The sequence below is a fragment of the Falco peregrinus genome, chromosome 9, assembly GCF_023634155.1.
Source record: "Falco peregrinus isolate bFalPer1 chromosome 9, bFalPer1.pri, whole genome shotgun sequence".
Lineage (NCBI taxonomy): Eukaryota > Metazoa > Chordata > Aves > Falconiformes > Falconidae > Falco > Falco peregrinus.
Window position 1 is genome coordinate 33,673,736 of NC_073729.1, and position 26,095 is coordinate 33,699,830.

The window sequence follows — 26,095 nt, forward strand, 5'->3', positions numbered from 1 at the left end:
CTCCTCCCTCAGCAGATGAACTTCTCGTATAGGGTGCTACGAGTATGGGGTGCCAGCTCCTACTGGCTCTCCCAGCCTCCCCCATGCTTTCTCCCATGTCACTGGAAAGGGAACATCCCTCGCGAGCTGGTCACTAGGGCTCCTTTCGCAGTGCAGGGAGGGATGGGCACTTCAGTCCAGCACTACACAAGCATACCAGGCAGGTGGGAGGAAACTTCTTAGGAGACGCATCTCTTCCATGGCTGCTGGAGAGAGCACCTCTGGCTCACACCTCACCTCTGGGGTGGCCAGTGGGGAACGCTGCGGAACGAGTGAAGAACAGAGCGAGCCCACTTGGTATCTCCTTCCAGATACCCTCCCACCACCCACCGCTCTGCAGCTTGGGGTCTCCCTTGGGGGTTCTCTCATCTGCCTACAGCCGGGTGCAGGCACCCAGTTTTAGGACAGCTACTGTGAGGAGGGGCGAACCCCGAGCAACGCGAATAGGCTGTGAAGTAGGAAAGCAGAGACGGGGTTCCCCGTTCAGAATTCACCCAGCTCAGTGCTGGACACCAGCAGCCCTGTCCCTCCAGCACAGCCCTGCAAGGACACTGGTGGGCAGCTCGAGGAGATGGGCAGCCAGATGGCAAACACCAGTGGAGGGCCCCAGCAATCTGGGATGCTTCGGGGCTTCCACCATGGAAATGTTGTGGAGGGTTTGTACCATGATTTCTGGACTCTACCAAATCCCAAGCTTGGCACCCAGGGCTGCTGGTCGCATCCACCCACACACACAGCTGGCACCCACCAGAGCCATGGATTTGCTGCACCTTCACCACACAGGACTGGGAGCACGTTTCCACCCCAAACACCCACAGAGCTGCTCCAGCTAAGGCAAAGCCCTGGTTCTGCTCACACAGACGCTGCTCTGAAGAAGTCGCTGTCCCTTCCCCAGATGAAATAAGGCCAGCAGCAGCCAGCGAAGCTGCCCTTCAGTCATCAGCCTGGTCTGTTTGAGAGGCACAAACTGCCACTGACTCAAATGGAAAGGGGAAGCTCAGCATCAGTGCTTCTGGACAGTCTGTCTAGGGATGGCTCCACAAGCCACCCCCCAAAGGTGACTTTTTTTCCTTCGTGGCATTGAGGGTTCCATCCCCCTCAGCCCTGTCTGGGCAAGAAATGTAATGACCTTAGAGGAGCACAGTAAAACAGGGAGGATGGGGGAAGCTGAGGATCTGTGAGCACAGCTACAGCTCCTCCAGCCTGCCTCTCCCGCTCTCCCCCACTCCAGGGCGGACATGCAGCAGTAAGGAGATCTGAGCGGTACCACGGAGAGCAGGGATGGATCGATGGGGCACCCGACACAGCGCTGCATCTCGGCACAGAATGGGGAGACACTCAAAGAAGCTGCTCCCAGGGCAGGTGATCCCCATCAAAGGGCCCAACAGGGAGCACTTCTGTGCAACATCTCTGCATCCCTCTCCGTGAGCTTACAGGGTCACTGACCTCCCCAGACTCTGTCAGCTAGAGGACTCCTACCCATGCCAGCACTGCCTGCAAGGGGAAAGGGATGGGAGCAAGCAGACTGACAAAAAACAAGCACAAAAGAAGGGCAGACATGGCTATCCAGCAGTTCCTGAGTGCACAAGGCAGTCAAAGGCACAGCTCACCAGCTCACAGCCAGGAGACTGGCAGGGCCAACGAGGAAGCCCTGGCAGAGGTGGATCTGGGGACCTGGGCGCCCAACAGCAGCAAGCTCTCCTTGGAGCTCTTTGGGGATTTTTGCACTTAAAACAAAACAGCACAAAAAAGCACCTTCTTGACTCTTTCGTGTCTGGAGAGTGATGCCCCATCACAAAGCGAATGGAGACAAGAGTCCCCAGGACAGGGCACAAAGGCAGGGAGTGAAAACCAAAGGACAGAAAAGATCTGTCACGCTGGCAGCAAATGCCAGTGACGCTCAGATGCCATGACTCAAGTTTTCATCCATCCCACCAGACAATGTAATCAAGTTTCCGTGACAGCGATTTAGCAGCAAAGGTGACTGCTGGCCAGGACATTCAGCGGGCAGCAGGGAGATGGCTCGTTCCTGTCCCAGCCAGGGCTTGAGCTCTCCAGTGTCAGGGTGAAGTTGGGAAGGGAAGAACAGGGTAAAGATCCCACCTGCTGCTGAGCCATTCGAGGTCACCACAGCAGCCTGACCTCTGCCCCCACCATGCTCAACCCCAAAGCTGTTTTGAGACAGCAAGGACTGAGTATTTGCTGAAGCACAGATGTGATTTCCAGATGTGCACCCTCCCCTAGATCTTCCTGTGTGCCATTATCCGTGGCAGAGGCCCCAGGGAGCTGCATCGTCTCCACCAATAATGCAGGGAGTGGCTGGGACCTCCTCGTGTCACCTCCCCTCGGACTCTCCATGTGGGTCCCTTCCACTCACCGCACCATGAACCAGAGAAAGAGGCAGCGTCAGCAGCGCGGCTGCTGCTGAAATCAAACCTGATGAAATCAAACCTGCTCTGACCCAAAGCGGTTAACGATGGAAACAACGAACCTCCTCTTCACCAGTTTTGCTCTATCTGCAGCAGCCATGATGGGACCACTGCTGATGCTGGCTTCACCTCCCATTGCCAAGCAAGAGTATGGTTGGTAACCAGCCAACGGCACCTTCTTACAGCACCATCCAGCTAAAGATCTCAGGCACTGAGCAGATACTATCTAAGCCACACACCTCCCTAGCAGGAGACATTATCTTCAGTTTACATGGGAAGAGCAGGAGCTCTTGGATATGGTCTTCACACCAGGACCCTCTACGGCTTGAGTTTGGCTTTTTCTTAATGATCTCACCTGGGATGTATTTGGTCCCCAGAACTGGAGACCTCCTGCATGCACACTGACCTGCTCCACAGTTCATACCAAACCCGATGTGTCAACGCTCCAAAATGTCATGCCCTCATCCCTCAGCCTTTTCATAACATGCCCCAGAGCCTGAGCTGCTGGGAAGGCACAGGGGCCAGCAGCAAGGACTCCAGCCAGCAGCAAGACCTTGAGAACAGGCTGACACAAAGCATTAAATGATATACGAGACACCGAGGAGGTGGGGGGGGAGAAAAAAAAAAAAAAAGAAAAGAAAAAATACTTTCTGCTGCTTTGCTGGGATGTAGAGCCCAGCTGTGTCCCAGCAGAGCCAGCTCCCCACTGCCCAGCAAGCCTCTGGGTCTGCTCTGGGACTCAGGACAACTTTTTGGTCCTCTGAAGTCAAGGAGGGCTGGGCGCTGGCTAGCTGTGAGCAGGACAAGGCTCCAAGGAGAGTGGGATACCCCAGGTACCCTGGGATCCTGGCCAGAGGAACCAGAGGATGGAGGAGCAATGCCTATGGGTTGGGTGCTGGCAGAAGCACCTGAGCACAGCAGCTCAGGCAGGCGAGGCAGCAGGCTCTCTGCTTCTGCTCTGGTGCAGCCCAGCAGCACGAGAGCCTTGCCCTTCGCTCATGCCAAGAAGAACCATGCCAGGCAGTGCCCGAATGCTCAGCAAACAAACCGAGCCAGCCCTCAACCCACCCCTCCGCCAGCTGGAAAGCAGATTTATCGGGCGCAGATTTACAGGGCAGGGTGCCAAGGGGGTTAAAGTCCTCTTGGACTTCGTGTGCTCCCAACACTGCTGAGCGTGGTCCACAACCACCCCCACCCATTATCTGACAGGGCTTACAGGCTGGGACTGCAGGTGTGGAAACATCCCCTAAAGAGGGTGAGGAGGAGGGATGAAGGACGCCCCGGCACACACAGGAGGGATGTCCTTTAACCACCACATCACCCGGCACTTCTGGGAGCAAGTAAACAGGAAAAAGACTTTCAAGCAGCTGCTCTACCCAGCGTCCCCGTGGGGCACAGCCTGCTGCGACAGCCTTCCCTGACATCCCCTCTCGGTGACACTCATTTCCAAGCCTGGCCGGTCTGGCCCTAGCGCAGATGGATGCTCAAATGGAGCAGGATGGGGCCCTGCACAGCACAAGCCCTGGAGGAAAGAAGCAAGGCACAGTGCGGAGCACATCAGGGGAGCTCCAGCCAAGATGGGGAGCAGCACACTGCAGCAGAGCAGCCACAGCATCACTGCGTGCTGCCCCCCACACCCACCCCTCCAGGTGCCACGATCCCTGCAGCACAGCGGGATGGACTGCAGCACAGCAACTGCACGTCCGGCTCCTGGGTGATGGGTTTTGAAGCTAGAGGGAAAAGGCAACCACAGTCCCTGAGGACAATTCACCCCGCGGGTCACTCCCCCAAGGGCCACAGCAGCAACCACATCTGGGGGAAGGCAGGAGCAACCACATCTGGGGGAAGGCAGAAGCAACCACATCTGGCGGAAGGCAGCAGTCCCATGCGCATCCCTGCATGGGTAAAGGCTGGGGGTGAGCAGAGAGGCTGAGCTGCAACCACCAGGCAGCACAGCTCCGGCCCTGATGATTTCATATGTCAAGGCAGGAAAGCAAAAAAAAAAACCAAAAGTCACATTCCAAGAAAAAGAAAATAAATGCGTTTGTAATGGGTTGGGGAGAAAAAACAACCCGTAAGGCTCGGTCCTGCCCCTTCTGCCGCATCTGTTAGCCATTTCATCCTCAAGGCCAGCAGACAAAGTCAGCTCAGCCCAGCATCCCGCTCATGGAAGCTCACATGCTGGACCACAACCTTCGCCAGGACAATTTTAAAACAGCTATGTGGGTTTGCCTGTCGACAGCCAGGAGTGCATTGGGACACTATTAGCAGCACAAGAAGACACGACGGACTAAAACCTCAGGACCACAAATGTTTTCAAACAGAAGGTAGGAGCTGCAGAGGAGAGCAAGGGAGAGGTCCATTCCAGGTTCTGGAAGGCTTTCCATGGCTCTCCAGCTAGCCCAGTTCAGCACCCCCAGCTGCAGGCTGAGCTGAAGAGCCACCAGACCACACAGGCAGCAGAGACAGAGCTGAAAAGCTGTTTGAAAGTCACAGAGACTTTCAGAGTATGGGCTGTCAGTGTCGTAAAGATCTGCTGACTCCTCCAGATCTAGAGTTGCCACCTTCTGCTAGAGATACCAGCCCTTGGCTTTTGCATGCTCGGGGTGCTCCACAATCATGTGTCCTCCCACCATCTGATATATCAAGGTGTTTGATATGTGACAGGGATATATCAAGAGTCAGTAAGGTGCCCAGAGTTGGGACAGGAGTGATGAGCCTGGCACAGCCATCGGGCAGAGGCAGACAGCCCTGCCTGCAGCTCCAAGTGCCACGGGATCTTCAGAAAGGCAGACAGTTCTTAGAAATAAGGAAATCTGAATTTGAATCGATGTCAAAAAGCATGAAAACCAGCTCTTTGTGCAACACAAAAATCCTCACAACTTGAAGATTAAAAACCTTTCGAAGGAAAACTTCCTCCAGCGCTGCAGAGTCCCTCTGGGAATGGCCGTTGGCACCGTGTCCCCTTCCCAAGGGCTCTCCCCGGCCTGGGTCCCTCCTGCCACTGCCCGATGTAACACCTCTGGTGGAGAAATCGCACTCGGTGGAACAGATAAGCAGGGACGTCAGAGCGGAGGAAAAGCCATGAGATCACCCACCCACCCCCGTGCACGGCAGGGTACAGTCACTGTGCGGAGGATGTTCTAGATATTAAACAGATCTCAAAACACGATAGTGGCAGGAGAGCACCAGCCGTAGCAAACACCACGACCAAGTGAGCCAACAAGCCTCACAGGTAGGTGTTTGCTGGGACAGCCAGAGGTTTCTGTGAGCATCCCTGGCTGTCAGATACGAAATCATTTTCTCCATACAGCTGCAGGTGTCTGTTGAACACACAAATCTTTTTTTCTTTTGTCCTCCTCTAGACGGCTATCCTTCCAGTTGTTCTATTTCAGCACCATCTCCTACCACCTGCTCTCCAAGCGTGTTTGACCAAGGGGAAGAAGGGAGGATGTGGGGATTCACTTTTCAAAATCATTGTAAGGACTTCAAAATTTAAGCCCCAGTGATTTCTGATTTCTTCTGCCCTTAAACCTCAGAGCACACTAGAAAAGAAAAAGTCTCCTCCACTGACTTCAGACATTTCCTTTCATTCTATAACAAGGTTCAGCCAATGGTATAAACTCCAAGCTGCACGGGGTTCCTGTGATCGAAGCCCCACACCCCCTCACCACAATCTGCAAGCTCTTCCTGCACTCCCCACACCCCCCATCGTGTGCTTCCCACCAGCTCCTACTGTCCCCGCAGTTCAGGAATGGGGACACAGCACCGGGGGCTTGCTGCAGCCCCAGCCAGACCACCCACAGCACCGTCACCTCTGAACCCAAACCACCAGCCCAGCTTTCGGCTGACTGGCCATTAAGCAGGGACTACTGCTGTTGGCCCCTTCATCTAAGGAACTGCAGCCCACTAAGGGGGTGGTCCTGCTGTGTTCCCACAGCCATGTGGGACTGGCCATCAGCGTGCTTGGTGGTGGGCTGATCTGGAAGAAGTCTCACAGCTCCTGCCAGCTGGTTCCATGGCCTGGATGAGATGCTCAGCACAAACCGTTTGCAACGCCGACCCCAGCAGGATCCCACTTTGGCAGAGAGAGAGGAGATGGACACACAGTCAAATGTGCTCTGCTTCCAGCAGCTCCCAAAGTTACCATCCATGGGCTGAGCTGCTGCAGCTGGTCAGGGCAGGACACAAGCAGAAGCTTGTGTGATGTAGCCAGAACTGTAAGGCAGTCCCAGCTGCACACTGTGCTTTGAGAGCTCCTGCTCCATCCCAAGCATTGGCAAGCTTTACATCCCAGCCAGGCTGCCTACCTCAGCGGGAAGCGACCCAAGTGACACCACTGCAAGTGACAGAACGGTCCCAACGCTCTCTGGAGGGGAAGGTCCCAGCCAAAGAGCAATGCCCGAGTTCCCAGGATCACAAAAATTAAATGAAGGCTGCACCTCTGGGGCAACTCGGTGGTCAAGCCTGCTCTACCACATGCAACGCTTGGAGACAGGGACCTTAGCACTGCTCCCTTGGAGATGGGGACCTTAGCACTGCTTGGGGACAGGGACTTCAGCACCAACTCCTCCCAAGACCCCTGATGAGCCTGCAGGCAAACCTCTTCTCCTCCATCTGCAATCTGCAAGACACGCAGAAGGTCACACGCCCGCTCATGCAGGGACAAGCGATGGGCATCGCTAACAGCCGGCACATCTTCGAGATGCTCGGCACATCTTTGGGATGCTCACGGTGCGCACCACTGTGATTAGATAACAGAGCTGAGCAAACGCTTAGCTGATAAGGAGGACCACCCCTGCCACGTGGGCAGGGGAACTAAACCAAAGAGAAATCAAAAGATCGCAGTTGGGTTGGGCAACTGCAGCTCAGCTTGGAGATGGGGCACGTTAAAAGCCCTGTACAGAATCCCACGACAAAACTGCTGGCAGAGATGGGAGGTGACGGCACCGAGCACGCGAGGTGCTCCTCTGCAAAGCCAGATGTTCATATCCAGCTTACTCAGATGCTCCTCTCACCACACATGGTGTCCAGCCAACACGGCTGCCTGCAGGCAGGGAGAAAGCCAAGCCACATCGCTTCTGCCCTGAAAATCCTGGAGCGCTCAGGCCCTTGGCTAGGTGAGAAGTAATCAGTCTGACACTATGCAAAACCTCTCCAGCACGTTTTAATCATTGGGCTTAAAGCCCATAAGCCAATACCTTCCATGTGGCTGCCTGGCAAATGAAGGAACCAGATGGATGGACAAGATGGGTGCAGGTGCCACGGTGGAGCTGGTCTCCCAGCTGGGTAACCTCCAGCTGCTCTCTGGGTCGCAGAGAAGCTTTTGAGATGCCAAGGGAAGGGGTAATTTGTGACGTATCCTACTACTGCATGAGGAGTGATCTTCTAACCTGTTCCTCCTGGAAGATGCTACTGAGAAGAGGAAGGAGATGACGAAGAGATGTAAAGTGAGGGAAAAAGGCTGTTTTGATTTGGAGGTGAAGGCAAAGCAGAGCTCGTTCACTTCCCCCAGATTCACACAAATATCCTGATAAGCAGGAAGGGGACCAGTAACGACACAAAAAAACCACCTTTGCTCAAGAAACTCCCACAAGAGAGCTTCAGCAGGGGAAGATTTAACCATTATGACGGTCACAAGCCATGTTCTCGCCCTCCCACACCAGCAATTCCTGCAGCCCCCAGCTCCCGGCACCTCAGGAGCGAGCTCCCCTGCCTGCCCCTGCAAGGGGCCACATCCTGCACCATGGGGCAGTGGTGCAGGGGGACCCGCCAGTGCAGGAACCGTCCTGCACCCTGAGAGGATCAGACTCTGAAGTTTGTTTATCCTTGAAAGCTGTTTCTGGCTTGCTCGCTTCTCAAGAGCTCCAAGCCCCTCAGCTTATTCAGATAGCCTCAGAAAAATAAAATAACAAATACCCAAACAACTGTGCCTTGGTGGACTAATGAAAGGGGCAGGTAGTTGGAAAGGATCAGGCGAGTCCAAGCCACCCTTCAAAGTCAGTTGGTATTATTATTTTACAGTTCCTGCCTTTTCTTTTACGCAGGCAACATCTTTTCTCCACCTCCACAGGACCGAGCTGAATTCACTGAAAGCAAGAATGGAACCAGGGCTTTTCCAAGGTGTTTCTCCCCCCTCTCTCTCCCCTATGAAACAAACATCTGCTACAAATTTTCAGCTTGGTCTCTGAGCAAACTCTCTGAATTTTCTGACGTGTTTCAAGGCAAACAGATTAATTAGAAACTGGCCTATAACCCCCCCAGCCTGTGAAGTTATGAATGCAAGACCCTTTTATATTAAAAAAAGAATTACGTAACACAGGAAGTATTAAAAAAAAATGCATAAAAGACAACGGACTCCAGGGATTAGTTCTATTTTGCTTTGGGTGATTAACAAAAAGAATAGAAAATTATTAGAGTTCTTCCCATCATAACAGCCAGGCCCTCTGCAGAGTTGATTAGCAAGAAAGCAATGCACTGGTAATTAGTGCTGGCTGAAACCCCTTTGGATAAAAACAAATATTGACTGGGAAAAAAAACCACTTTTTTTTTTTTACTTTTTTTTTCTTTTTTTCCCAGAAACCAGGATTGCATTTTGCACAGTTTCAGTTTTGAAGTAGTACAGGAGAAGGAGGTGGCCGCTTGTCAAAGCGAAAGGCTTTGCCCCCTCCTCCCCACTCCTCGGCTGATCCTGCTCGTGGAGAGCCAGGGCGCTCTGGAGCGAGCTGAAGAGCAGAACAAAGAGCAGGAGATGGGTCCTTTCCAACAGAAGAGGTTCTTCATCTGGGAGCCCAGCTGGCTGGAGCCCCCGCTCTGCCCGCTGCTGAGTCAGAGCCGCTCACGGAGGGGAGGAGCGGGGGGGACACACGCTGACAATTCACACACAAGGTCACTCTTTATGCGACGCTCACAAAGCACTACACAAGGGTCGCAGAGCAAGGGGACGACAAAGAGGAGGGGCTGTCACACCAGCAAGGGTTCCCCCCTCCCCTCGGCACCAACATACCACGACTCCAGCACCTCCTGCTCACGGGTGGGAGGCAAGGCTGGGCATTTGGTGGCCAGCACGGCTGGCTGGTTGCCCGTACACCTGTGGCGTGTATGGCGATGCCACCCAACTCACCCAGCAGCACCTGGTCCCCAGCCAGCATCCCTCCAGTTTGGTCCCACCACTGTTAAAGATGCTGTTCAACACTAAGGGCATTGTCCTTAGGTCCCGAAAGCTCCTTCCAGAGGCCAGCTGAGATCCCACTCACTTCAATAGGTAATTTGAAATAAAAGATGTCTCATCGCCTCCAAGCACAAGCAGCGTGGCCAGCGGAGCTGGCAGGTGCACACCCGTTCAGTCGGGGAGAAGCTGTCGGACCGACAGCACGCTGCTGGCACAGAGGACGGGCTTCCCTGGACTTCCCTCCAGGCACGCTCCCCTCCAGCGGCAGGGTGACCTGAAACCTGCTCCGGCTCTGCTCTCCATCAGCTCCAGGTCCGCACACACCAGAAAGCCAAGCACCACCAAATCGTGGCTTTTCATGAAGGTGAAGGCAAACGACCGGTTGCCTATTGCAAGCGCCCAGAGTTCAGAGGAGATCAGAAGTACAGACAGGCAAGCGCCCACAGACCCCGCGGAGGCAGCAGCTCCACAACACCACCCACAACCACAACGAAGCTCTGAAATGAGCAGCACCACACCAAGGAACAGTGACTGTGACTGCCCAGAAGCCCTCTCCTGCCAGCACATCACAGCTTTAGCCCCATGCCTAAGGCCACCTGGAGCTGACCTCTGTCCCTCTGTCCCCTGGTGCACTGCCTCCACGCAGCAGGAGGCTCCCCGAGCCGCAGCCACGGGGGCTGTGCTCTTCCCAGCGGGGTCAGTAACGGAGCCAGGTCCCCCAGCACTGCCCACGCCTCCCTGGGCCAAGTACACATCTTGTTTCTGCAAAACCCACCAGGCGCAGAGAAAGGAGCACAGTTCCTCCATGCTGGGGTGATCGTGGAGACAGACACCTCTCCAAGACATGGCCACCTACACAGACGTGCCCCGAGTCCCAGACCTGTGTATGTGATATACTGTGGATACCCATCTGCTCTGAAATGGATAAAGCCCCAGGATCATTCCTACTGAGAGAACCAACTTGTGCCCAGGGGGTTCTGAAGCTCCTTGCTGGTCTCCGTATCTCAAGAAACAGAAGAACATTCATTACCAACCCATGAACACAACAGTCGACCTGCAGACCCCCAGACATCATCCGGCAGAGATGCTGTTCCCTGTGAAGGAACACCTCACTCCCTGACAGCTGCTCTCCTCTGCTCATACTCACGCTGCAAGTCAGGGCCAAACCGGCACCGCCACAAAAAGCAAACCCCAGCCTTCCTGACAGCCCCCACCTCCTGCTCCCCACACCAGCACGGCTTGTCTTCGTGGGGAGAACTGGGTCAGCCATTGCTCATGGTTAAAAATACCCTGCGCTAACAGCGATTATCTCGACTCTGTACCACTTCCCCCTCTGGTTCCCACTACGGCCATGTGAACGCTGTGCCAGTAAAGGCTGGTCATCAAGGGGAGAGGATGAGCCAGGAGGAGAATACATCAATATATTTGCCATGTGAAGTGGAGCTGTCACACACCTGGGTTTTCCCAGGCATCCTTTTTCCGCCCAGAAAGCACATCCAGATAAAAATAGGGAAGCTGGCCAACAACCCAGCATTGCTGGCCGAGGATCGCGTGGCTTTGCTTTGCCTGCCTCGATACTCAGTCACCATTTGTGTACACAAGCCACTATTTCCACCTGGAGCTCCCATGCCTCTGTCCAGGAAGCGTTAAAGCAAAGCTCTGCTTCTCAGCCCTGCCAAGGAAGAGGGGTGAGAGGATGGATGCTGCTCAGGGTGCTGGGTGACACCACAGGAGGGGACTGAGGACAGGGTGAGATGCTCAGGTGCAGAGAGGAGGCCATGGGGAAAGCATGTGGCGTCAGAGATGGGGCTGAAGACACGGCATCTCTTCAGGCTGATGTCCTCTCTTCCCAGCACGGCCCGTCCTGCCCCTCAGGCGGGATGCACGCGCAGCAGGAATGGCACGGGTGTTGGGAGGCATGTGCCAGAGAACCAAGCGCCCATGGCCACCAGCTGGCCAACTCGCCTGCAGCGGAGCCGAGAAGCCCCAAGTAATTTTCCACTGTGATGCTTCAAGGAACATGAGGGAACTGGCTGTCCCCGGCTCCCTAACGCTTGCTTTTTTGCTAGAAACCTGTGGATTTTACTACATTTTTAACCTGTTCATCTCAGCCCCTGGGACACACTCTCTGCTTTTAGTGATCTGCTCTTGGCTGTCAGCACAGCACAGGACATCATCATCATCATCGTTACCACCGCAGTTTTGGTACAGGAGTTAGAAGTTCTCTAAATTTCCTTGAAGTCAAGGTCCCAGCCTTGCAAGGCCTGCAGCACGTGCTTAGGTCTGCCCACAGGAACGATGACCCGTGTAAACATCAACGCGGGCCTCTGTCCCACCGTGGGCCATGGACCCACGTGGTCTGTAGATGCTGCCAGAGACCAGTGCCTCACCGGCAGAACAAGTGGGCGCTTTGCCTTGGTTTACAAACAACTTAAACCCAGGGTCAATGGAGCACTGTACTCTCCTCCCTCTCCCGGTGCCTCAACACACCTGGAGGCCACCCTGAGAAGGGTGGGGGAGCTCCACGTCCCAGTGATGGTAACGGAGCCCGAGGCTCCTTCCAGATCTGCCCAAGATGCTGCTGGGCAGAAGCTGGAGGACTCCAAGGACCTTAAGGCAAACCAAAGCCCAAACTAGAAGCACCAGCATTTTGTGGTTCTGCCACAGAGACGTGACCATCATCTCCACCTCCTTCCTTCACCTGAGCCCCCGGCAATACTAACAGCATCCAACTTTTCTGCCTTGGGCCAGCGGGACTCGTCAGGAGATGACAAACCCTCCACAGCCTCGCTGCGCCCAGTCGCATCCCTCAGCGGTGGGGAAGGCCAGCGTCAGGACCTGAATCACATCGCCTTCGTGCGTGTCCCCTCTCCCTCGCCTCCAGCATCGCAACAGAGACACCGTCCTCACGCGTGGGAGTGGGAAAGGTAATTTAAGAGAAACAGCAGTGACCTGGGAAACCAACACCGAGGTGAAAAGTTTCCCAGCGCGGGGCCCCCTGCTCTCTCCCCCTTCCCACCAGTGGTGAGGGTGGTTTTACGCTCACAGTTCTTACACATCTTTTCCCCTGCCTTCCTCATGCTCCAGCTCCACATCACACGCGGGAAACCGAAGGCAGGAGCCGCGCTGACCCTCCGCCATCACCGCGGAAAGGGCAGGAGGAGGGAGCTGCATCACCATATTTTAGGTTGTTTTTTCTGCTTTTTGCCCTTTCCGTTTCACCTCATCTGTTGCGCCGAGACGCAACCCCAAAAGGGCTCACACTACTCCTGCCTCCTGCCGAGGCTCCTTACGGCTTTTCGGTGCTGCGGCCCAAGGTACCGCCCGGGAAGGGGCGCCGGCTCGTCCCGGGGTAAGTTGGGTGCCGGGGAGGGATGCGCACAGCGGGGGGCCATGGCGGTACCCGGCCCGCGCATCCCCGCATCCCCCGCTCACCCACCGCGCAGGGAACCCGGACCCCACCTCCGCCATCCCGAGCTGCTGCGCGGGGAGATGCCGGTCGCAGGGAGGTCGGGATTTTTTTTTTTATTTTTTATTTTTTTTCCCCCTTCTTCCTCCTCCCCACCGAGCCTCACGCCGCTTTCCCAGCCGGCGAACGGCGGCTCCCCGGGACGGCTCCGACCGGGGCCGCCCCGCACCCATCGCCCCGAGGGACCCGGAGCCCTTTTCTCCCCCTTCCCGGCCGGGTTTCACGGTGCCCCCCCCGCACTCACCCGCTCCCTCGATCTTCTCAGAGCCGCGGCTCCAGGTGACCTGCCGCGTCTCCAGCTTCACCTGGAAAGTTTTCCGCTCGGGTCGCTGCGACTTTTTGGAGTAAAAGAGAGTCATGACGGTGCCCACCTCCAGGCTGCGGCAGAGGTGGGCTGCCTCCGCCTCGCTGGGCGCCCCGGGGCCGCTGCCCGGCCCGGCCGCCATCAGCGCCGCGAACAAAGGGGAGCGGGAGCGCCCGGAGCGCCGCCGCCGCTCAGCGCCGCCCGCCGCGCCCCATCCCGCCCGCCGGCCCGGGGAGGGGGGGCGGGGGAGGAGCGAGGAAGGGGGCGGGGCGTGGGCAGGGACACCCCGCCCCCCGCCCGGGCGCCGCCCCCCGCCCGGGCACCGCCCCCCGCGCTCAGCCGCCCGTGGGGGGCCAGCGCGCCCCCGCCGCAGGGTGGGGGTGGGGGGGAGTGGGGGGAAGGGGCAGCGCCGGGGGGCTGCGGGAGGCCCTGGCGTGGGGGCCCGGTGCTGCGCGCCCCGCAGCACGCCGGCGGCACGGGGGGTCCCCTGCACCCCACACCATAAACCGGGGGCAGTAGGGGTCCCCTGCATCCCACAGCACGCACCTGGGGTACCGGGGTCCCCTGCGCCCCAGAAGCGTGGCACACGTAGGGCCACAATGTGCCACACACCCCGCAGCCCCCACCACAGGGCCCTGGCACCCCACAGGAGCATCTACATGGGGCCCTGGGTGTGCAACACGTGCCGCGGGGTGCTGCATCCCCCAGGCCATCACCCCTGTGCGCAGCCACAGGGCCGAGGGGCTCAGCCCCCCGAGCCCCCCAGCACGGCCCCACCACCCCTCGCGTCTGCCGTGGGGCTGTGCGGGCGCACGCAGGGACACGGGTGAGCTGGGCACGGGCCAGGCCAGGCTGGCAGCTGCCCCCCCCTCCCTGCCCTCCCAGGGACACCCCCAGCCCTGCTGCGCTGGGACAGGCCAGGCGGGGTGGCTTTCCTGGGGACAGTCCCCTCTGCCTGGCTGCCGCTGGCTCTTTGCTGGAGCCAGGCCCACGGCTGCCACAGCTTCCTCCCCGTCACCACGCCGGACCTGTGCCAGCAAGGAAAGCGGGACTGGGCTTGCAGGTGGCCGGCGGCACCCCATCCCCAGGGGGGTTCAGGGGGCAGGGGTCCCGGGAGGCTCTCCAACCCCGCTCCAGCCCACCAATCAGACAGAAGTGGGGGATAAATCGTTGAACTGGGCTGAACTGGGAAGCATTTCAGGGCGGTTTGCTCCATTCACATGGTTAAAGCCTGCTATTTCCCATTCGTTCCGTGCTGCTGGCCTTCCCGAGCCCTCCTCCCCGCCAGGGCACCCCAGGGTGGGCTGCGGGCTCAGGCTGCCCTGGCTCTGGTGCAGCGGTGGGTGAATCGCCCACCCTGGCTGGTGGTGCTGGGCTGCCCGAGGGCGAGCCCAGCGAAAGGAGGAGGCTGGAGGGGATGTACCCCTCTATATAAACACACAGATAAACATATATATGCAGATACATACGGTACATACACACACCTACGTGTGCTTGCAAGGCAGCACGCGGCCCAGCAGCCTGTGTCTGGGTGGCTCTGGAAGGGGCACCGTGTGCAAAGTGAGGCGTCCGTCACCGAGAGCACCCCAAAGGCCAGCAGCTGCCCCTGTCCTGCTGCTTCACCCACCTGCACAGGGACATGCACAAGCACAGGCGTGCACACGCACTAGGAGCCCTACACGGTTCCTGGGTTGTTTAGGATCCTACCCAACAATAAATGCACTGGGATAAGAACCTAAAGCTGCCCTTATAAAACTGACCAGTGTATGACAGAACCGTAAAGGTGACGGGATGCTTGGGGACACTTCCCACCGGCACAAGACCCTCTGTCCTGCTCCCTCCAGGATAAGCCACCGCTGCCCCTGGGAAAGTCACTCCACGCTTGTGTAAGGGCCTCGCTCAGGACGGGCAGGAAGCAGCCAGCTCCCAGTGGTCTTAAAATAGCCGAGCATTATGGGCACACCCTTGTTTTTGAGGGCAAAACCTGAGAAGGGAGCGTGGCCATCAAAGCCGCAAGAAAGGTAACTCCCTCTCTCCCAACCGCTGCCTGTCCGTGGGGATGGGGAGAACCCGTCACGGCGCCTGGGAGGCTGCCGCTGGTGCATGGAGGTGATGGTTTGCGATGAGGTGTCTGTGATGGGTATTTTTTCTTCTCCGAGTCTGACTAATACCTTTTTAGCCTTGCATTAATTCTCCATGTCCGCGATGCTGCACACCAAGGAATTTCACAGTTTAATTTGACAGCACGTGAAACCGCTTTTGTCTGTCTGCTGTCTGCCAGCCTTGTTCCGTGGTCCCGGCTCCTGTACCAGCCAGGCTGCGGGCCATCACGCCTGGTCCCTCAGGGCACTGGAATCTTCCATCATATTCCCGTTATCCTGCCCCACTCTACCCCACCTGGGCATCGGTCCACAGTGGGTCAGACAGGCTTTGGTTTGGAAATTCCCTGAATTGTGTTCATCATACGGCTGCGGAAGGTGGGGGGGTCTCCAAGTTCCCCCGGCAAACACCTCTGGGAAAAGGGTTTTTCCCCTCCGAGTGGCCCCAGCATCTTCCCCCTTCGCAGTCCCGAAGTGTGGGGCACCGACCCTGCCGTATCCTGCAGGATTTGTGCAGCAGCTGCATCCTCCGCCCAGGAACAGGCAGCAGGCTGACGGCCAGGTGACCTCTGGCTCCAGGACAGCCCCTGGCCTTGCTCATGGGCTGGGGAGCAAAATCCAGGGAAAAAAGAGCCCTGAGGCCACCACATGGGTGAGTGCGGGGGGTCCCCACAGCCCAGCACCCTTCTGACACCAGTGTCTGGGAATGGACTCGTCCCTCTCCCACCCCAGGGACCGTGTGTTGAGAGGAAGTGCCCGATCCTCACCTGAGCAAGCGGTACTTGGCATCTTGCAATCCCCTGGAGAGACGCACCAGCCTGGTTTATTTACTCACTCCTGCCTGCTCCGCGCTGCCTGGGGCGGGTGGACGAGAAACCAGCCCATGGGCTGAGAAAATCACCATCAGGGCAGAGCTTCCCCTGCTCTCGCAGGGAGCGGGGAGCTGGAAAAACCCTCAGAGAACACGGTGCTGAGCTACCTCCTGCCCCGGGGAGTGTTAGCAGACACAGAGCAGCACAAGGCGGTTTTTTTGCCGGGGATGGAAGGAAAGCAGAGCCGCCTGGGGCCGCAGAGCCACTGCGGATGCTGGCGCGGTGCCCACCGAGCACCCGCCAAGGAGCTGGGGCACAGCTGTGCCCACAGCCAGGGCCGCCCCCCCCCCCCCCCCCCCCGCATCCCTCTGCCCCTTCCAGGCATGGCAAGATCCCTCTGGATTACAAACTGGCACCTGACGGGAAACCCGCTGCAGTTCCGGGTTCCCTGTCCCTGCTCCCTGATGTCACTAGGGAAGCACATGCTTTTTTAATATCCTGGAATCACCTGGTTTCAATTTCCAACCACCAAATCCTCTAAGACTTCAAGGGGGATGGGGCTGCATCCAGTGGGATTTGCAGTCCCCTGAGCTGTCAGGCCCTGTCCGCAGGCTTGACACGCACAAAATCCAGTTTCAGCCTAAATTTTGCTCCCTCCACTGGTCACGTCACTGCTGCCTCAGTTTCCCTCGTGCCAAACAGGGCAGGAAAGCCATAGCGGGGTGGTGGCACTGGGGCAGGTGAGGATCGGGCGTTGCAGTGGTGGGGATGCAAATCGGGATGAGACATGTTTTGTGGCCATTTCTCTGTTTGCACAGTGAGTCAACAGTATCTGGGAATTCTCCTTTTAAAGTGTGGGATGTGCGGTGCTGACTCTGCTGTGCCACCGGCAAAACCACAGATTTAAATCCTCCTCAGCTCCCTGCCCAGGAAAGAGCCGGCGGGGGAGCGCCCGTGCTCCCCGCCACTCGGAGGGAGCCCAGTGCCTCTTCAAGGGCTGGTTTTGCCCTGGGAGAAGGTGGATCTGGTGGCAGCGATGCTGGGGTGGGGGATCCCCACATCCCTCCCCGCTGCCTGCAGCGGGGCCGGAGGAGCAGCACATTTCCCTGCTCAGGAGCATCGGGAATGAGGATTTCCCTGGGCCAGGTCTGGGCGCAGGCAGGGAAGGCTGTATAAATAGAAAGGATATTTTTACGGGCTGCATTGTTCCAGGCACGGGTCAGGAGCACAATGAGCCCCTTTCCCTCTCTGCTGGCATTTCTCCACTGCACCTTAGAAAGGCCCCAGAGAGTAAACGGTAACTCCTGCCAAACTGCGAGTTTTTGCAGCCACAACAAAGCGCCTGAAAATATCGCAGCGGGCAGCAGGAAGCTCGGGGCTGGCTGCTGGGAGGCTCCTGCGCCTGCTGCGCCTGACCCCGCAGCCACCCTCGAGGGTTTGGGAGCCCAGCAAGCGCTGCTCCAGCACTGGGGTGACTGGGATGTGCTTGTGGAGGAGCCAGGGCCAGTGTCTGCCCCAGGATCCTTGGGGACGCGGGGCCCTGGGCTGCTCTCCAGTGCCCGGGAGATGGATGCATCCATCAGCCTCGTCGCCCGCATCCCTGCCCAGCCTCTTGCCCTTCCCGGGAAGGAGAGGGGGCTGCTTGTGCTCCATCCTCCCCTGCGGGCTAAGAAAAGGCAGCAACGAATTGGCACCAGGAAGAGCAGCTCAGCTCTCGCCACATCCTGCTCTCGCTGTGCCGGGCAGGGTTTTTCCGGGGACCAGGTGAGAAGACAGCTCAGGGAGGCAAAGCAAGCGGGTGCTGAGCTGTGCTTGCACGGAAACCCACAGCAACCACTGGTCAGGCCGGGGGCAGCAGGACCAGAGCAAGGCAGCGAGAGCCCACGGGACACCCCGCTGGGGCACCGCCAGATCTGGGCTCCATCATATCTCCAGAGCCAAAGACCCTACAGCTCGCACAGCACAGCCCTCAACCCCCTCCCCTCCAGCTCCTTGCGCACCCCAGAGCAGCCCCCTCCGCCCCCCACCCCCAGAGCACCCCCTGCACGGAGCCCCGGCCCCAGCTCCTCTCCTGCCCCACAGCCACCCCGGCTGTGCTAGCTCAAGTGCTGGGTGCAGGATCAAGCGGCTTTCGGCTGGAGCGAGGACATGGCTGCCAGGCTGCTGAGAACATGCTACAGCCCGGGCAGAGAACAGGGCAGAGAACGTTCCCTACAAGGAACGTCCTAAAGGAAAACCCACGCTCACGCTGCCCTTCCTTGTGCTTCCTGGTGCCCCCAGCTGCAGCGCGTGCTGAAGGCAGCATCTTCGAAGGAATGTGAGCCGAAAACCACCTTCCCACAGGGGCCACCCAGGCCCCAGCAAGCACCATGCCACCCCTTCTTCCCAGCCAGAGGTCAGCCTGGCTCTGCCCCCCCCCCATCTCCTGCTGCCTCAGGTCCACTTCCCATTTCACTAAAGCAACAGCCTCCACTTCCAAGGATGCTCGAAGGGCCCCCGCACACAGATGCTAAGCCACATTCCAGACGTTCCTACCAACTCACAAATGCAGCAAGTGAGTCCCAGAAAGGATCCTTACCTGGCATCTGCAGCCACCCTCAGGGTGAGGGCAGGCTCCTGGGCTTGCTGGGCAGGCTGCACACGGACAGGGCTTCAGCAGTGACCAAGCAGCTTCTCATTAAAGGGGAGTAAAATCCTTCAGGCAATTCCTGCTGTGTTGGGAACAGGAACCGGGCAGCTCTGTGCCCCAAGAGCTTGGAGGGTCGGGCTGCTAAAATTTAAGCGCATTATTCAAGGCAGCTTCCCCTGGGGTCACAACAACCCACCCACCCAGACAAGTACAATGCCATCAGAGGAGCACAGGTGAGGGATTTGGGAACCAAACGAGGTGACAGACCACCTCAAGCCCTCCCACTAACACTTGCTCGTAATCAAGCAAGCAGGATCACAGGCTGGCGGGACAGCCTGGTCAGCTCTGTGCCCCTACCAGGGCTCCAAAGCACCCCACACTGCCATGCCACAGGACCAACCTCTCCACCCATCGAGGATCTGCCTACATGGCCGTACAGGCTGACCAGAGCCACCATGACAACACGAGCAACCAGCAGTGCCAGTTACTCAGCACATTAGGGCACCATCAGCAGCTGTAGAAAGCATTCTCCTTTCCAAAAGCCAGCCCCGGCCAGGTGCTTCAGCTCAGATCCCTGGCATCACGAGGAACCCATGTGCTCTCAGCTCGCCCCTGATGAAGACACAACTGCTGGGTCAGTCCCAACCCACCTGGCCCTTGCCACAGCCTCAGCATCCTCTGGGCAGCCCTGTTCAAAGGAGACAGGCTCAAGCATCCTGCGCAGTGCCTGCTGCACAGGGGCTGCCAAAAGACGTGGTGCCACATCCACCATCTCCCCCTGCAGCCTAGGGACCTCGGGGACCTCATGGCCCAGGGCCAGAGGTGAAAGAACACACAGACACCAACACTCAGTTAAGTTGTAGGAATTTATTTTAAATAACCTACAGTTGATTAAAAGGGAATTCATGATAAAAATAGAAGATACTTGTTGAGGAAAGGCTGCAGGAAATGGTCTTCGCACACACACTACGCTAACAATGCCTCTAAGACTAATGATTATAGCAAAAAAAGGTTTCACATTAAAATTCTGCTTTTTAATTTTTTTAAAATTTTTTTACACAATTACAAAAGAAAAAATAAAAGCCCTAAAATCTTGATTATTTTCCTTTTTTTGGACCAATGCTCATTTCCCTCGAAATTTATTGACCTGTGAAACTTCTTTTTACACAATAAAATCTTTCAAGTAAAAGAGGGGAGTGGGGCTTAGAAAAAAAGGGGGGAAAAAGGTAAAACAGTCTGACAAACCTAAAAAGTAGATATTCTTGAAGTGTACAGAGCATGTTCAGAACACAGGGTGATGGGCATGTCATTTGTTGCCAATTTCACTTGTCCTCAAATTCCACACGCGTCTCCCCATCACACGGCCCCCTCCCCCCACCCGCTCCCCAAATCTACACGATCTTTAAGATCAAGAAGAAAAAAAAAACCTGTTTAAATATTTTAAAATAATTAAAAGAAATAAAAATTCACATTTAAAAAAGGAACACTCAAGTCAGGAGGCCGATCTCCCATCACGCTTTGCTCTGAACAAATGTGGATTTTTGTAATTCATGTTCCAATGCCACGACTGTTTCAAGTGACAAATTGAAAAAGATTTGGGTATTTCCATGACTATAGTGACAGCTGTAACAGGTGCGTTGGGTTTCTTAAGTTTTGTTTATTCGTTATTCTGAAATGGGGTGGGAGGGGGAGGGGAAGGGCAGGGGTTAAGGAGTCCATTTTCTATTAAAATATAGAAGTTATTGCAAAACCCTAACTGTAAAAACGCACCAATATAATTGGATTTTGTATACAGTAGCTAAAGATTCCCACGCTCTCAGTGTGATGGTGAATTTGCCTGGCGGAAGGTTGACAAATCCCCCATCCACTTGCCCTGCCTCAAGAGAAAAACCACACAAACCAGACAGCTAGAATTTGGATCTCTGAAACATTTTTAAATAAGTTGTCCATAGGACAACTGGCTCAGCTCCTTTAGGATATTTCCAGGTTATGCTTTCTGCAAGATGTTGGCTGTTTTATTTGATGCTCACTTGCCCCTTTCCTCCCCCTTCCCCAGCATCCAAGGACAAGTAAGGCTCACAGTTTATCAATCTCCCTAAAAACCAGGCTACTCCCTTTTCCCATAAAATTCAGCTCATTAAAAACAGGTTAAAACTCATAGTCTTCCTCTGCCATGTCGATAGCCCAGGCAAATTTCTCTCGCTGGGTTTTGTTGTAAATCTTCTCTATAGGAATTCCCCACTTCTTACACCTGCAGGAGAGGAGATGCTGTTAAGAGTCAACACAGCGCAGGCACTCAGCCCCTCGCTGTGCACAGGGCCACCCTGCTCTCCCCCAGCACCTTCCTAAGCTCTGCTCCGCTACAGAACACGCCACCCCGCCGTGCACGACTGCTCTCCTGGTGTTAGACCCTGCAGGTTCCGTGACCCATCACCTCCCAGTGCGGTGCTGGCTTTGGTCGGCCAAAGAGTCCCCGCCTCAAGGGACACACAGCTTCCCGAGACCAGGCACAGAGACCGCTATCTCTGGCAGCACAGGGGCACTGCTCTCTCAGCCACAGCCCTTGTCTGCTAGTGCGGGGACGAGACAGAAGTGACGGGGTGGGTCCTTCCAGCACACCCCAGGCAGATGCTTACCAAGCAACAGAGATCCTGGGATCCAGATAGTTGAGTTTGGAGGTGCCCAAAGCGATCTGCTTGTTCTCCTCCCTATCTGTAGCCTGAACCTCCAGCTTCATCAGTTGCTCCTCAATCCTCTGCACTGCTTTCTTCTTGCTCTCCACTGTCCTGTGGTGGGGAAAAAAAAAAAAAAAAATCAAAGCATTTTGCTAGGCTTGAGATGGCAGCCCATGGGAACCCAAAGGGACTCTGCTCAAGGTAAGCGATGCCGCCAGCCACAAAGGGCAGCTGTGTCAGCACAGATGGCGACACAAACCACTCAGCACATGCAATTAAGAACTGACATTTTCAAGAGGCAGAGCAGAAACCTTAAGCAGCGGTTTTGTTTTAAAGGGTTGGAAGCAACAGCCTGAACTGTACTGATGCTATACCCACTTTAAAACCAGCCCATCGATCCCTCCGATAGTCATGCTCTGATTCTGCTTTCAGAGCTCCCCTAACAGCACCCCTGTGGCTATTCTGCAGAGCCCACACAGAGCCTGAGCGCATCATCTGCCCCGCGGGCTTCCAACGGAGCAGAGCAGAACCCAGAAGAGTACAGGTGCAATCGTGTAGCTCCTGGCTCCGCATTAAGATGGCTACGCTGCACGCTGGATCCATCGCTCTGCTCGGGCCTGGGCAGCAGGGCGGGTGAGCACTGGCTGGTGCTCACCTCAGAGTGCCGAGACACACACTGGAGAGTAGTGCTAGAGACCACAGCAGGAACTGCAGTGTCACACCATCCTATGGTTCTCAACTTGGAGGCAATTTCTTCATGTACAGAAGAAAGAGGGCGCAGGAAAGCCTGAGGAAGCCTTCCCAGATCACAGGCTGGGGCAAACAGAATACAGGATGAAAGACCCACTCTGAGCCAAAAGTACTGGGAGCATTGCACAGCCTAGTAACACCAGCCTTACTTTTTAGACTTCTCATCCCTCCGGACCTTGGCATCAGCTTTGGCGCTTTTCAGTTCTCTCCTGGCATCAGCTAACTGCTCCTTCTTGGCATCGATCTAGGAGAGGCAAAACCAGACGGCAGCACTGTGAACAAGCTGCTGACAACGTGGCAGTCACCCCAAGGCAGCATGACCCAGGGGGCAAGTTTGTGACCATGTTCAGAATCTACCAGCGGTCAGACCCACTTCTGCAGAACAGTTAGGCCACTGGCCTTTCAGTTTGATGTAAAGCCTAGTGTGGTGAACACTCCCCTCAAACTAGGGCCCCACTCGCTTCTGAGGACAAGGTGGTGCCGGGCATTTTCTCACACAGCTACAACCAAGCAGGCACAGGAATTGGCTTGGCCTGGGACTGGCCGACAGCCCCTCTAGGCAGCTTGTCTGCCTCCACTGTATCCCACCAGCACCAACTCTGTGATTGCAAGATGGAAGGATGATCCCTGTGCCCTCAGCAGGAATCAGTTCTTGCCCCAGATCCTACAGGCTGAAAGCTGTTAAGGCCTCAGGCAGTTCTTCCCCAGTAAGTTTAGGATTCAGGGAGATTTAGTGTTTTGCAGCCCCTGTTCAACCATTCCCCTTCAACACTCCCCACGCTCTAAGACCCAGGGTGAAGGCAGCCATGTTAGGTGTTACAGAAGCAGGGGACACTGCAGTGCCAAACCAAAGTCCTTATTGTGAAGGTTATTCTAAAGCCAGACCAGGAACAGACCTAACCCCTTTGGACCTCATGGCCTTCACCAGAAACAATCTGCAAAGGAAGAGGTCAAGTCAGAGGGGCAAAGTGTACCACGTACACAGAGTGCACTGACAGCAGCCTGGGATTCGTAGGACAGGAGTGGATGCCTACGCCGGGCTCTTTAGGGGACACAAATCAGAGCTAGAGACTGCTGCTCTGAAGTTTCAATGGCAGCAGAACACATAGCTATGGGATGAAGGGCAGATAGAAAGGGTCTGGTCTTGGTCTTTACAAGTAAAAGATGACTCAGACTGAAAGGTGTCCCTTTCAGCTCACTCCTCCTCTCCAAGCAGGCCCATCTGTGATGCAGCCCTAACCAGCCCCCGCTAGGGAAAGGCAGGCTCTGCTTCCCCTTCACACCCCGAGTGAAAGGAAATGTGACTCCTGAGATGCAGCACCCGGAGCCCTGTCCCAGCCCAAGCGCCGGGCACGGTCGGGGTACCTTGCTCTGCAGGTTCATCATGGACTTCTCAAAGGTCTTCGGCGGAGCCCTCTGATGGTTACACAAAATGGCAACCGCTCGGTTGGCACGGTTATAGGAGAGGATCTTTGCTGGGATGTTGTCGTCCGCTGCGAAGTACAAGAAAGTGGTGAGCAAGTGGGTTCTCCAGGGCTGTGCAGCCCCAGCCAGTGTCACACCAACTCTGCAAGCTCGCAGTCACCGCAGAACCGGCCTTCCCCTCTGGTGGGCCCGTGCAACTCTGCACAACTACAGTTCGAAGAGCCTGACCGCTTCCATCGTGGGCCCTAACTCTTTCTGGGACCATTACTTTGGTAGCAACAAAGACACCATTCGCCACTCAAGACTGGAAGCACACCCATGTTGAGAGCAGAGGACAGCAGGCCCATACTGCTCAAGCCACTGCTGGGCTTCACAGAACCAACGTACCCAACTTCGTAAAGCCGTTAAAGTGCAAGCTAGCAGTGCTCGACAGAGGCTGTGAATGAGCAGCCAAGAAACCTGGGGCTGTTACAGATGCGTCTGCCTTGTCTGCCACCTACAGAACTTTACAATTAACAGAAAGCAAGGAAGATATTTGGTAAAGGACAGGTATAAACTAGCAGGCACACCCTGGTGTGCTCACAAGTCAGCTCTGCTCTGTCCCAGTGCTGGGCTGCTCAGCTACCCCAAAAGACGGTCTGGCTGCAGTGTTCTGGTCAGACCTCAGGCATTTGACATTTGCAATGAGGAAGTGGTGTACAGATACGAGACTTGTGGCTAAGGCAAGGAAGCCAGGTCTATACTGCAGGATAAGATCTGTTCCTTTCACAGTTTCAAGGACAAAACTTACGATTAGTGAGCTCCTTGAGCTGCTGCTGTAGCGTGATGGAAGCATTGTAAGTACGGAATACCTTGGCTGTCAGTCCCTCCATAAGGTCTTGAAGGTGTTTATTTAAGATACTGGTCTAAGGAAACAGAAAGATGACGGTTAGCACTAGAAATGACCTCAGGATGTGTGAAATCTCTGGACACGCAGCTGATGAAGCTCATGGCTGAAGCCTAATGTACTCAGACCTGACCACAACCTTACCGAAACCACAGGAAAAGTGAACAAAGAACCAACAAGTACTAGATTGCTATCAAGTACCACAACAAGTACCACAGGTAGCCAAAAATCTTTTCTTCTGTGTGGAGGTTTTGGTTCCAAACAGATAGAAATGTGCCTGTCCCACTGCAGGGAAGGTGCCTGAACCACCACAGTGCTCCCACAGAGCCAAATGTGCAGATGAGAATGGCATCTAAAAATCTGTCACCTCACACAATCATCATCTCTGAACACTGAAAACAACTTCCTCAAGTCAGAGCCAGCCAGGCTCATCCGGACCAAAGGACATTGCTTCAGGAACCTGTGGGCACAGGGACAATACAGACACCAGACTGAGACTCTCACTGCTTTTAGGCCACTCAGGGCAGCCCTGGAAGAAAATTGCCACTGAAGCCATTTCTGGAACACGGCAGCTGTTATTGTCTGGTGCAGAGCAAGCCTGTTCATGGTGCTCTACCACCATCCCTCATCATTAACTATGTGCTTACATTGAGGCGGTCAAAGAGGTCATCCTCAGGCTGCTTGTTCTCCATGAACAGCTGAAGATTCTTGAACACCTGCAGGAAAAGAAAATCAACAACTTCAGGTACACAGACCAGACAGTGCTGGGTAGCAGCAACACATAAGGGAAGCAACACTGCCAGGGAGCCACTTAAAACTATTTTCAGGCAACAGTGATAATGCTGGATGTTACTTCTCAGCAGGCAAAGACCCATGTCTCTACAGTGCTTGTGTTGAAGGTTCCTCGCTAGCAACAGGAGTCTTGAGTGTTTGATGCCCTTTATCCTCATCCTTTAGATCAAGATTACAGGAGACCTGATTCTGCTCTGGCTTAGCTGCCTAACAGAGAAAGAGACCCCAAAGACACCATCTTTCCCTTACTCTCCATCATTACTCCAGCCAGAGACCCCCGAGCCATTTCCCACGGAGCGAAGCTACCAAACCCCATCCTTTCTCATTGCTGCATTAAATGTTTCACACAATTCCAACCCAAGCAAGTGTCAGTAGGGTAGGGAGAATAATCGAGACATCTTTGATTATACAGAGACCACAAATCCCAGCTTTGCACGCTCCAAATCCCCAGTTCCCAGCTTCTCAACAACACATTCTTCTATAGACGCCTAATATACAAAGGCTTCGAGTTCCACAATAATCAATTCCCCATTGTAAGCACTGAAGAAGAAACACCAAGAGATACCAACACCCATAAATTTAAAAACGGGAAAAACTTTTTCTTTCAACAAAGAA

The 26,095-nt window shown here is 55.6% G+C and overlaps 2 protein-coding genes across 6 annotated transcripts in view; both read right to left on the bottom strand.

Annotated features, from left to right (window-relative positions):
- PLCG1 (phospholipase C gamma 1) overlaps positions 1 to 13,647 on the bottom strand; it is a 48,859-nt gene extending 35,212 nt beyond the window's left edge. For 3 of the 5 annotated variants that reach the window (XM_055813729.1, XM_055813730.1, XM_055813728.1), the window contains exon 1: positions 13,353 to 13,647. In XM_055813729.1, the coding sequence (XP_055669704.1) occupies positions 13,353 to 13,554 (202 nt within the window). In that variant the 5' untranslated portion in view covers positions 13,555 to 13,647. Of the gene's footprint in view, positions 1 to 10,673; positions 11,255 to 13,352 lie in introns of those variants that run through there. The other 2 variants (XM_055813732.1, XM_055813733.1) reach the window with 2 other exon arrangements.
- A 6,152-nt stretch (positions 13,648 to 19,799) lies between these two features.
- The window catches only part of TOP1 (DNA topoisomerase I), a 69,181-nt gene continuing 62,885 nt past the window's right edge, over positions 19,800 to 26,095 (bottom strand). Inside the window, exons 16-21 of the mRNA XM_005235887.4 lie at positions 25,336 to 25,404; positions 24,593 to 24,707; positions 23,743 to 23,870; positions 22,527 to 22,621; positions 21,589 to 21,738; positions 19,800 to 21,203 (exon numbers count right to left, since the gene is read on the bottom strand). Coding sequence (XP_005235944.1) covers positions 21,101 to 21,203; positions 21,589 to 21,738; positions 22,527 to 22,621; positions 23,743 to 23,870; positions 24,593 to 24,707; positions 25,336 to 25,404 — 660 coding nt within the window. The 3' untranslated portion in view covers positions 19,800 to 21,100. The remainder of the gene's footprint in view (positions 21,204 to 21,588; positions 21,739 to 22,526; positions 22,622 to 23,742; positions 23,871 to 24,592; positions 24,708 to 25,335; positions 25,405 to 26,095) is intronic.